The sequence below is a fragment of the Leuciscus leuciscus genome, assembly GCF_965113295.1.
Source record: "Leuciscus leuciscus genome assembly, chromosome: 4".
Lineage (NCBI taxonomy): Eukaryota > Metazoa > Chordata > Actinopteri > Cypriniformes > Leuciscidae > Leuciscus > Leuciscus leuciscus.
In genome coordinates, this window is record NC_138728.1 from 29,843,654 (window position 1) to 29,856,126 (window position 12,473).

Here is a 12,473-nt window from a genome sequence, read left to right on the forward strand (position 1 = left end):
GTGTATTTGTGTTAGATATTAGTTTTATGTGTTAGTATATAATCAATAAAGTATTGTTTGTATTTGAACAAAGAGATTACTGGTGTTATCTTCATACAAATTGTATTGTCTTGAACTTCGATCTAAGTACCTATGCTTACCCTGGATTTAGTTCTTAATTTACTGTTGGGGGGGGGGGGGGGGGGGGGGGGGGATTCTTCTTTCTTGGCCAGGAAGATATTATATTTCCTAGAGTTAATAACTGTTTATGCTTTCTGTTCATTGGATGAACTGATAGACTAATCATACTATTGATTCTGCTACAGTAAATTCTGAAAATAATTAAATTATTAATTATTGATCATAATTCGTTATGAATAATAATTAATTAGATTTATACGTGGGCGTATAAACGCTACACGGATTTGCAGTTGACCACTTGCCTTGTTTATTTAGATGATATTATTGTTTTTGGGAGAACATTTGGGGAACATCTACAGCGGCTGGATGAGGTCCTCTGTAAATTACGCCACGCTAATCTGAAGGTTAAACCGTCCAAATGTGCATTGTTTGCCACTCAGGTTCATTATTTGGGGCACATTATATCGGCGGATGGCGTGCGAGCGGATCAAGCTAAAATAGATGCAGTAAGGCAATGGCCCGTACCAAGAATCAGTCTGAGGTGCGAAATTTTGTGGGTTTAGCATCTAATTACCGTCGATTTATTAAGGGGTTCCTGAAATTGCACAACCATTACACCGTCTCACGGAGAAAGGTCGGAAGTTTAAGTGGGATGATGAGTGTCAGCAGGCATTTGTATAGCTCAAAACAGTTCTTGTGACAACTCCAGTCCTTGCATATCCTGACCTGCACAAGCCGTTCATTCTAGACACTGATGCGAGTGGTGCAGTTTTGTCACAGGAGGAGGATGGCTTGGAGCGGGTTGTGGCGTGTGCAAATCAAACTTTAACAAAACAGGAGCGCAAGTATGCCACCACGAAAAAAGGAACTGCTTGGTTTGGTTGTATTTACTAAATACTTTAAACATTATTTGCTCAGGAAAGGATTTATGTTGTGTACAGACCATAGCTCTTTAAGGTGCCTTCATATCTTTCAGAGGCTGGAGGGACAGCTGGCTAGATGGGTTGAACAGTTGGCAAGTTTTCAATACAAAATTGTGCACCGCCCCAGGAAAAAGCATGTTAATGCGGATGCACTTTCACGATTGCCATCATTTGGTGCCGTGGATTCGTTAGATCTGTAGCTGGATGTCAGTGCTTCTGTTTGCGCTGTGCGTGCAGCGGCTCCTTCTGAGGGGATGAGATGATTTGGTGGGGGCACAGAAGAGGGATGCTGTCTTACAGATTGTAGCGCAGCTGTGGTTTAAGGGGGGAGGGGTGTGTGGAGGCACAAACAAGGGTGGAAGTGATGGGATGTTTGCCCGTGTCGGCCCAACTGGAGTTTGAGCGAGGTTGGTTAGTGTGTAAGCCGCCCCTTAATACTTTTGGCTAAAGATTCAGGTGGTACTTCTGAAGGTGATGGTCCCAGATGTGTTGAAAATGTTGCATAACTCTGCAGCAGGTGGCCACCTAGGTGTACAAAAATTGCAGGCGAAAGTAAAAGACAGGTTTTTTTGGCCCGGGTGGTTTGAGGATGTAAAGAAGTGGTGTAGGTAATGTACGGAATGTGCCTCTCGTAAATCTGAGCTAAATGTTTGTACCCCTTTACAGCCTTCTGTTGTATCTTGGCCTTTTGAACGTGTAGCAGTAGATATCTTGGGCCCTCTGCCCTTAACTGGGGAGAAAAATAAGTATATTCTGGTGATCGGGATTATTTCTCGAAGTGGACCGAAGCGTTCGCACTTCCAAACCAGGAGACAGCGTCTATAGCCAAGGTTCTTGTGCAGGAGTGGGTGTGCAGATTTGGGGTCCCATGCAGTATTCACTCTGATCAAGGTTGCAACTTTGAAATGTACGCTATTTAGAGAGTTGTGTAATAATAATAATAATAATAATAATAAGTTTAATTTATATAGCGCCTTTCCCAAGCTCAAGGACGTTCACAATGACAGTAAGTAACAAGCAGTTTACACATAAACGGACAATGGAAATTTGCCCAGTCCAAGTAATGAGCGATTGCAGTTGCAAATCACATTACATATGCAATACAAACATAAAAACAGAGGCAACAAACATTAATTACAGACAGCATGGTGGGCTATGGGCTGAAATATGTGCCACCAGAAACTGAATTAAAAATATATATATTTGAATTTGAATTGCTAAACTTGAATAATTGCATTGGAAAACTGAATTTGAATCACATAATTTGAAATTGTATTGTTTAATTTGAATAATTGCATTGAAAAACCGAATCTGAATTGTATAATTTGAAATTGAATTTATTCGTTTGGAACTGAAGTCCAATAAAATTTGATCCTCACTGAAAATTAAACTCTCTATATCCTCACATTCAGTTCTTACAATTCAGATTCAGTTCTCAAATTCAATTTCAAGTTACTGTGACACAGACATCCGGGTAGTTGGAGGATGAAGGAAGAGCAATCGAGCGCAGATCGATAGTTAGCGTTCATTGGCGCACAGGACTCCTCTTGGGCCAATCAGCACCTACGTTTTGGAGCATAGAACGTACCCGCCAAGATACAAGGAAGAAGTGCTTGCCTTGCCGAGACTGGCGTGACAACCATGGATTCGGCTGGGACAAATACGGTAATGACAATTTATTTGTTTACGATCTAACGATCTTTTGTTTAACTGTTGTTAATGTTATAGCTATTTTGCGTTTCGTTTAGTCCGCGAGCATACACAAATCATTTTTACAATTACATTAGACGACTAGCTAGCACCATTGTTCTATCTATGACTAGCACATTAACATTGTTTCAGCTAACGTTATTAATTTAGCAACGCAGCAAGGAGCGCTGGAGCTAGTCTACAAATAGCAGTGTGTACAATAACGACCCCCTTTTTTTACTGCCAGTGAATAGCACCGAGTGAAAGTCACTGATTTCTTTATATCTAGTGACAGTGATCATGTCGTTAGCACAGATAAGTACCAGATCTAGAAATAGAAGGCATCGATCGTGCTAGCTAACTTGCCAGTCCCACCTGTGACTTAAAACAACCCAGCTGTTCTTTTGGAGATTCATTTTTGACCAACTTATGCTGTGATCTGCACAAAGTTTAGCAAGGTGAAACTTAACGTTATAGTGATTATGGGCACAATCCAACCAGTTACAAATTAGTTTTTACTGTTACCATGGTATAGGAAACATATCTGGCAATATTGTAACATAACTAGTTGGCTTGTAGTCACATAACAAATGCAACTGGTTTGCTACTAATCCTTAATTTTGGTGGTTCCTCATCCATTGCCTCCATCACATTTGATATCAACTTGACATGAAATCCATAGCAATCAGTGATCAATTAATCTGTTTATGATAAAGTAATTACATTTATTTGCAATGAAAAGTTCCTACTACTTTCAACCTTTACTACTTCTAGATTATTATGTTACCAGCTACCTCTCTGTAGCTCACATCTCCTATTTGGAATATTATTAGTACCACAATAAATTATATTAATAGTAACCCTATTATTAATGTATGACATCATGTCATCTAATACATAGTTTGACAGTGTTTCTCAGTGATATCAGAAAAGAATAGCTCCAGCTGATGAAATGGGTTGCATTACTACAGTAGATGGTGTATGTTAACAATTCATTACATTGCTTTTGCAGAACATTGTCATTCAGGAGTGCTTAGCCAGACTGAGGGAAAGACTACAGTGTGCACTCAACAACAACCCTCCTGATCTTGATTATTTGGAATACATAGTGACCCCAAGAGAGGGCCTTCATAAATGCAATGGAGAATGTAGCTCTGCCTAATGATATCTGTGAAGCCCTCCATCAACTGAGCAGTTTGTTAGACCTGCGGAATAAACCTCCCCCCTCAATATCTGTGGTGAGGAGTATAGGTCCCCATGGACGTTTTAGACTACAGGTCACAGAGGACCACCTCCAAAGTCTTCTTCATCTAGGTCTACCTGCCACATGTGTAGCAGACATTCTTGGAGTCTCAAGAAGAACCATATACAGGAGGATGCAGGAGAACAATATGTCAGTTAGGAGCCTGTATTCCACCATGACTGATGATGCTCTGGATAATGAAGTGAGAGCCATCAAATCTAGACTACTTCATGCTGGATACCAGATTGTCAAGGGGTGTCTTGAAGCAGAGGGCCACCATGTACAATGGACCAGACTCAAGGCCTCTATGCATAGAGTTGATACAGAGGGCATCTTGTCAAGAATGACAAGTATGGGCTGTGTTGTTCGGCGAAAATACTGTGTTCAAGGCCCACATTTTCTGCAGCGCATAGACACCAATCATAAACTCATTAGGTGTGTTTATTACATTTGAATATAGCAGGACTTAAAATAGTTATCATTGGCATTATTTTTTGTGGGCAATTATCCTCTGCTTCTTTCTTTATAATTAAACCATGTCCTTTTTTTCGCCAGATATAACATGGTGATATTCGGTGGCATCGATGGTTACTCAAGGAAGGTAAGTTTCCTACTGTAACAAAGTACATACTCATGAAAATATTGCTGGTATAATCCATCATTTTTTTCGTAGGGTGTCCATGTTATGACAACCATCCCATAACTATTATTAGTATTACTCATGTCCGTTTTCCACCCTTTAGATCATGTACCTCAATGCTGCGTCCAACAACACAGCGAGTACTGCGCTTCAGTTTTTTCTGGATGGAGTGAGGAGATTTGGATGGCCTTACAAGTGAGTAATGCTGTTCTCATAGTATCGTTTAAGCAATATGAATAATTTGTCAGCTGTTTATGAAACATGAAATTATCAGGATTTATTCAATGCTGCATTTAGTTTTCATGAGCCTGTGTGAGGAAATGATCCAGTATTTTTAGTTAAGTTTTGTTGATTCAGTTGGATGGATACTAATTTCAAAAGCTGATGTGTTACAGGGTAAGAGGTGACCAGGGTGTTGAAAATGTCAGCATTGCCCAGATGATGTTCACTATGAGAGGCACAGGACATGGAAGCTTTATAAGTGGAAAAAGCGTGCACAACCAGAGGTGAATTATTCCTTTTGCAATGATTATCAAATTACCTCAAGATCCAACTAGGTACATGACATGTCTTGTTATTGTTGGTGTGCCCTTCAGTGTGATATTTACTCCAGTTGAATTGCTGTTTGGCTATTCTTTTACATAGTTTGATTGACCCATGGGGAACTTTTCTATGTACGAATTGTAGAATCGAACGTCTGTGGAGGGACGTTTGGACAGGAGTTACTCACGTTAACTATGCGTATTACACAGCCTGGAGGAAGATGGATCCCTCGACATCTCGGATAATCTCCATCTCTTCTGTGCTCAGTACACCTTCCTCCCAAGACTCAAGGCTGATTTGGCCAAGTTTTCTGCTGGATGGAACGATCATCCTATCAGGACAGAGGGCTTCCTTACCCCAAACCAGCTGTGGGAGCTTGGGATGCTACAGCACCCCATCCGCGAGCCAGAGATGTTTGAGGAAGATGTGGCAGTTGAGTAATAATGCCAATAGGGGATTATCACGCTTCCGGGTTTCATGGGCGGGATTTGTCAACTCTGTGCATATCCACTTCCGGCGCAGTTCAACAATGGCTGAAACGAAGGCTAGATGTCACTGCTCTGTTCCACTTTGTAAATCAAACAAACAACGGCAACCCTACTTAAGTTTTCATGGATTCCCGACTGAATTGAGTCTAAGGAAGAAGTGGATTAAAGTGGTTCGTCGGGATGAAGGGCCAAACTTTAAAATAAAACAAGGTAGCACGTTTGTTTGTAGCCGGCACTTTAGTGAATCAGACTACTACACTAACGATAGCAGGCTAGCGTTAGCTGACATGGCTAACTTTACCAACCGGGGTCGCATCAAGCGTCTGAAAATCGGGTCTGTGCCCTCCCGTTTCCAGTGGAACAACTGGGGAGAAGGGACTCCAAGAAGGGAGTCCGCTTATAAAAGAGCATCAACTCGCTTAGGCCATGACATTTGCCTAGCCCTTCCTCTGGAGCAGTCCCTTCCATGTGAGGAAGAGGCGATGGAGGAGGTCGCAGCTTCGGTGGTGATGACTGAACATGATTACGGTTCTGCTCCTAAACCAGGTATGTCCTTGTTTGCCGCCTTGCTTGTGTTCTGAAATGTGGTTTATGAGGACATCTGTGTCCTCATAAACCAAACGGCTTAAAAAAAAAAAACTAAATGGTGTTTTTTGAAATCCAAAAAGGCCAAAAGTTTTCTCTGATTGGTAGGTTTAGGGGTAGGGTTTGTAGGGTGATAGATTATACAGTTTGTACATTAGAAAAACCATAACGCCTATGGAAAGTCCCCGTAAACCACATATCCAAGTGTGTGTGTGTGTGTGCGCGTGAGTGTGTACGTACGTTTGAGAGAGATTTTGTGTGAGTGCAAGAGTGAGTTTTGTGTTTATACACCTGCCGTTCCCGCACAGGGTTGTAATTCTTAAATGTGATCTAACAAAGGTAAAGAGAAAATGAAGAGTTCAGATGCAAAAGCCTCTAAGTGCCATCTGAAATTTTCTTCTAGAATGATCATTTTTATCAAGCTTATTTAAGTTCAGTTATTTCACTTAAATGGCAATTCATTTTCATTGCCATTTAAGTGAAAATTACTGAACTTAAATATACGAGCTTCATAAAAATTATTATTCTAGAAGAACATTTCAGATGGCACTTAGAGGCTTTTGCATCTGAACTCTTCAAATATTAACCATATATGCAGTTTATATTGCTTGTAATTGGGATGAAGTAAACATTTGTTGAGTATTTTAACGTTTATTTTTGTGTTGATTTTTGTAATTAATAAATTATTTTTTTCTCTCATCTCATACAGGTGCACTGGATGCTGCTGCTGCACGCATACAGCAATTGGAAGACGAAGTCAAGGAGCTGACAACAGAGCTGTCACAGCTGAAAGTGAGTCAAGTGCTTTTTCACCGATTTTGTGTCTCAGACAAGGACATCCTTTTTTACACAAGATTCACTTCAAGAGATGTTTTTTGTTACTTCTGGGAGGCTATTCAACCATCTGCCTCCATGGTGGTTTATTGGTCGAAAGCTCAGAAAAAGGGACAAACATTTGAACCGATTTCTCCCAGTCCAACGCGTAGACTGCAACTGGTTGATGAGTTTTTTCTTTTCTGCTGTCGAGTTGCTGCAGGCCTGCAAGAGAAGGTGCTGGCTGACATGTTTCAGGTCAGTGTGTCCACTGTCTCACGTGTTGTTATAACGTGGGCCAACTACCTTTACCTGCTCCTTGGCTCCCTTCCCATCTGGATGAGTAAACAGCAAGTCAAGAACACCATGCCAAGCAAATTTGTGCTGTACAGTCCAGATGTTCGGGTAATCATCGACTGCACCGAGGTGCGATGCCAGAATCCATCATCCCTCACTCTCCAGTCAGAGGTTTTCTCATCGTACAAAAACACGACGACCTTTAAGGGATTAATTGGGATTGCCCCATGTGGTGCTGTGACTTTTGTGTCAAGTCTCTTCACCGGCTCCATCTCTGACCGAGAGCTGACTGAACGAAGTGGACTGCTCGACTTACTGGAGCCAGGAGATGGCTGCATGGCAGACAAGGGTTTCACCATCGAGAAGCTGCTAGCTGACCGTGGGGCAACGCTGATTATACCACCCTTCAAGATGACAGGTAGGCATGAAAGGAATGAACATTTCAAATTAAAACTGTGACCAAAATGATAATCATTAAGATGTGCAGACAAATGTTTATAAAGGACTGAGGCACTCACTGAAATAATAGAAATTAACTTATTTCATCTCTAACCACAGCGCAGTTCACCAAAGAGGATGCTCTAAAAACACAAGCAATCGCCCGACTTCGAATCCTCGTGGAAAGAGCAATACGCAGAGTCAAGGAATACCGCATCTGGCAACACACTGTTCCTCTAACCTTGTCTGGGACAGTCAACCAGCTGTGGACCGTCTGCTGTGTGATGACCAACTTCCAGGGACCACTTGATTTAAAAGGCTACATCCCTGTTGAATAGTGTTTCCCCCGATCACATGCATTTAACTGTATACTGAAAACATTGTATATAATTGAATGAGATGTATATAATTTAATGAGATGTATATAATTGAATGAGATGTATACAATTTAATGAGATGTATATAATTGAATGAGATGTATATAATTGAATGAGATGTATACAATTGAATGAGATGTATATAATTGAATGAGATGTATATAATTGAATGAGATGTATATAATTGAATGAGATGTATACAATTTAATGAGATGTATATCATTTAATGAGATGTATATAATTGAATGAGATGTATATAATTTAATGAGAAGTCATTCCTCTATAATCAATTCTAAATGTCAGTCCGTCCTGAAAGTATTCAAAATAATGTAAATAATGTACTCAGAAAAAGGGAATTAATAAAATCAATTCAGTTCCTTTATTCATTGTTCATTTCACTTTCTGCTGAAGATACACATTCATATACGTACCAAAGAAGTACAGGTCCACCTTCTTTTTCATCTCTTTTATCATTTCATCATCCCTCCAGACTCTTTCAACGGTGAAGTCTCCCTCAGTGTCTGTTATAAAATCACACCAACTCAATCCAGTTACTGCCAATTGACCTTGAACCTACCAGTGGTATTTATGATTCTGCTTCAGTTTTGCCTGACCATTCACCATTTTTACATGTCCTGCCTCAGAAATGCTAGAGATGTCTGGGCATTTAACTTCAGCAAGCCCAAAACAGGGAATGGCACTAGGGTCATATACCCTTGCATCGGGGCTAGCCCCGAGGTGAGGAGCATCAGGATGGATAACAAATCCACAGCGTGAGACATTTACATTAAAATGTTTTGAATATTGTTCCAGCACCTGTGGCTCGCGTTCAAGGCCCCTCTTCATGGCGGGAGTTTGGCCTACTCCCTTAAGTATCCGCCCTGCCAGGGTCTGGCCAGAAGATGGCCCTTTCACATGGCTAACCTCATAGAACCTACTAGCTGTCACTCTAGGCTTGCGTAAAGCTTGCCATAATGGGCACTCAGACTGCTCACGTGTCTGCTCCTCTCTCTCAGCTGCCATCTCGTGTGTCACAGTTAAGATGTCAAAATGGAGAAACTGTTGGGAGTTTGGGTCAAAGTTTGGAAAAGTAGTGGGAAATGTTGACCCCTCTAAAGGCAGTTTAGGGAATGTTGGTGTATCTGGGTGTTGGACATAATTTCCGCGTTTGACCACAGGAGGACACTGGTAGGACAGGGGTGAACCTCGCGGCACAGGTCCGAACCTGGAGTCGACCATGGAGAGTTGAGACAAGCCATGCAGCACTGAGGATATTAGTGGTTGCGGCCTGAGGTTTTTCAGTCCTTTCCCAAGAGACAAGACTTGCGGGTCAGGGAGGGATCCTGAAACGTAAAATTAAAAACAGTAAGAGTTAAATTATCCACACATCTCTTGCAGCTTGTTTTGGTTTTCAATTCTGATGTCAAGAGTCTTTCTGGAGATTTGCTCACTGCAGTGTTATATTTGCTACATAATCTATGTGTATAAAAGTGGCAAGATACAATTATGTATTATACGGCAGCCAACAGTATGATATTAGTTACAGTAGTAACATTACCTGTGTATGCTTGATAGAGTGTTGATTTGCATACACTCCTGGCGGATGGCTTTGGTCTCCTAACAACCAAGTCCTGAACCGGCTCTGCATGGATCCCCTGGGAATGATATTAACAAGTAGCCATGATTGTAATAGTATCTTGCTTGACAGTATCTTGCCCCACGCGCTGCACCGCACTGAATAGACTTCCAGTCTATTTTTCAGCCGTGGCGTGAGCTGCCACGCGCACCACGCTTCGCTCCGTGAACAGTGTGTCCCAGGTGTAACGTTTGGGACACACTGCTCGTGGAGCGAAGGGTGGCACGCGGGGCAGCTCACGCCACGGCTGAAAAATAGACTGGAAGTCTATTCAATGCGGTGCAGCTCCACGCGGCTACAATCTTACCTTTGTCCTTGGTCGATGCCATGTTTGCAGAGAGCCTGTGCAGGCCACAGGTGGTGGTACAGCTCTCACCTGCAAAACAAGAGATAGAACAGCAAACCGGGATTGAGGATGTGCTTGTTAACAGTCAAAGGTAGACCTCTAGAACCAGTGTCACTCCAATCAACCTGCCCATGTAAACATCATCCCAGACCACAGCTCTTACCTGCAACATGCTGTAATGGGCACTCTGGAACAACAAGGCCACTAGATGGTTGCACAGAACCTTGCCTGCTGTACAGCTGCATGAGGTTTCTTGAAGTTCGGCTGCATCAGCTTGGAAAACAATCTACATTAAAGACACAACACTAATAATTTTAGTTGATAAAGTTAAACTAAAATGAAAATCTTGCTGCAAATGATATAGAAATGTAAGGAAGAGCATTTCAATTAACCAAAAATCCTAGGAAAACTGCAACCGCAGTAGAGTAGTTAACCCCTTACACCATTAACATGTTGGATTCAACAAACAGGATATTAAAGAATTTAAATTCCAAGTTACATTATCATGATATTGATATTTTGCATACCGTACGTATGTCACAAAGGTATAGCAATTTATTGCACATGGCTGTTGACTGACTTAATGTAAACAGGTAACAGTGTAAGGGGTTAAACTTCTTGCCATTATGCCTTAGCTTCCTAAAAAAACCTTCAAATAATGGGGCTGTTCTCGCTTCCTCATCGACCTGTAACACCTAGACCTGACAACCACCGCCCTGCCAATGATGTTGGACACTGGTAGACAAAACTATAATTAATGCATATACTGTGGATTGTTCTTTGTAGCAAAAGGGACACTCGTATGTTGATGTTAGCTAGCTGACACTGACAGAGATAGAGGATAACGTTCTTCCTATCAGAATACAAATGAAATGGGTGAATAGTACGGAGCCCGGGAAGTCACCTGTCAGAGAAAAAAAAATCCGTGGCGACGGTCTTAAAATCTGTCCGCTCAGTTTATAAACCGTACTCACGAATTATCAAACTGTTCCCTTGGTTTAACAAATCGTGCCCACGGATTAATAAACCGAACCCACGAGTTTATAATCCGCGCTCTCAGGTTTTGTAAACCGTGCCTTCAGTTTTTGCAATCTGTACGTTACCCACAAATTCATAAACCGTGCCCACGCTTTCGCAATCCGTTCCCACGGGTTTGTAAACTGTACTCACGGATTTGTGGCTCGCCCTCATTTTAGAAGAACTCCAGGAGGTATACGTTGTTAACGAATCTTATTGTATATTGTTTTATTGTGTATTAAGTGGAATACATAAAATTGTCTTAACTGCGTCTGCATTCCTAAAGTGATTCTCAATTGTAGCGGGGACTTCCCGGACTCCGTAGTATTGACTCAGCCTGTGAATAATCTTACTTTAGTTGGGTTTAACGTAGGTTAAACACCTTATAACCATACGAACATCTGAGCTGACGCCAAACTGACGTTAGCATAAGCTAACCTACCTAGCTAATGTAATGTTATGTTAGCTAGCTAGCAGAGGTGGAAAGTAACGAATTACATTTACTCGCGTTACGTAATTGAGTAGTTTTTTTGTGTACTTCTACTTTTTAAAGTAGTTTTTAAAATCTGTAATTTTACTTTTACTTAAGTACGTTTTGACTGAAGTATTGTACTTCGCTACATTTTAAATCATATCCGTTACTGAGTAAAAAAAAATCTAAAATAAATAATAATACAAGGGGGGAAAAATCGCGCTCCGGAAACTACTACAAGGGCGGGAGAACAAATGTGCAAAAGAAAAAAAGTGACGCAACACCGTCCGCAATATTTGGATGTGCAGTAAACTACTGCGCGTGGTTGTCCTCGAGGATAGATATACAATTTGCAAAAAAAAATGGATGCAAAGTGGCTGAAAAAGGAGGAAACACATAGAACACCATCCCTCTGCGCGGATAAAGGTATGCGCGGATAAAGGTATGTCCCGTTTATATTTAGATGCAGAGGGAATCCCGGAATCCAGTCATTCATTCCAATTGAATTTGCAGTATAGGTAGGCTACTTGCACACTGAGTCCAACATTTTCGTATGCTTTTTTTTGTATTCGTTATTCGGTGGCTATGAATTGTCAAAACACCATTGAAAATGCTTCCTACGGATGCGAAAAACGCAGAAAATCAAGACGTGAGGTCGTATTTATTTTTTAACATGCGAAAATTTCGGACTCAGTGTGCAAGGACCTTAACGCAGATGGTGTAAAAGACCCAAACTGATGGATGGATAAATAAATCGAAAGTAGAGCTGTGCACTAAATCAAATCGCGACATGGTCTGTGAATATTAAAGCACAAAAAGACTGCTATATACTCGCTTGATCTGCGT

The 12,473-nt window shown here is 41.2% G+C and overlaps 1 protein-coding gene and 1 long non-coding RNA gene across 2 annotated transcripts; one reads left to right on the forward strand and one right to left on the reverse strand.

Annotated features, from left to right (window-relative positions):
* Positions 1–4,769: 4,769 nt before the first annotated feature.
* On the forward strand, positions 4,770–5,553 carry LOC309496881. The gene is made up of 3 exons (XR_014205269.1): positions 4,770–4,810; positions 5,011–5,121; positions 5,303–5,553. It is a non-coding gene; the product is annotated as an uncharacterized lncRNA (long non-coding RNA).
* Positions 5,554–8,729: 3,176 nt separating this feature from the next.
* LOC309496371 (uncharacterized protein) lies at positions 8,730–10,567 on the reverse strand (the record flags this gene model as incomplete). The annotated part of the gene is made up of 4 exons (XM_082166365.1): positions 10,302–10,567; positions 10,100–10,168; positions 9,715–9,811; positions 8,730–9,499 (listed from the first exon to the last, which is right to left on the reverse strand). The coding sequence occupies exons 1-4, from the start codon at positions 10,308–10,310 to the stop codon at positions 8,730–8,732; spliced, it is 945 nt and encodes a 314-aa protein (XP_082022491.1). The 5' UTR covers positions 10,311–10,567.
* Positions 10,568–12,473: the final 1,906 nt, after the last annotated feature.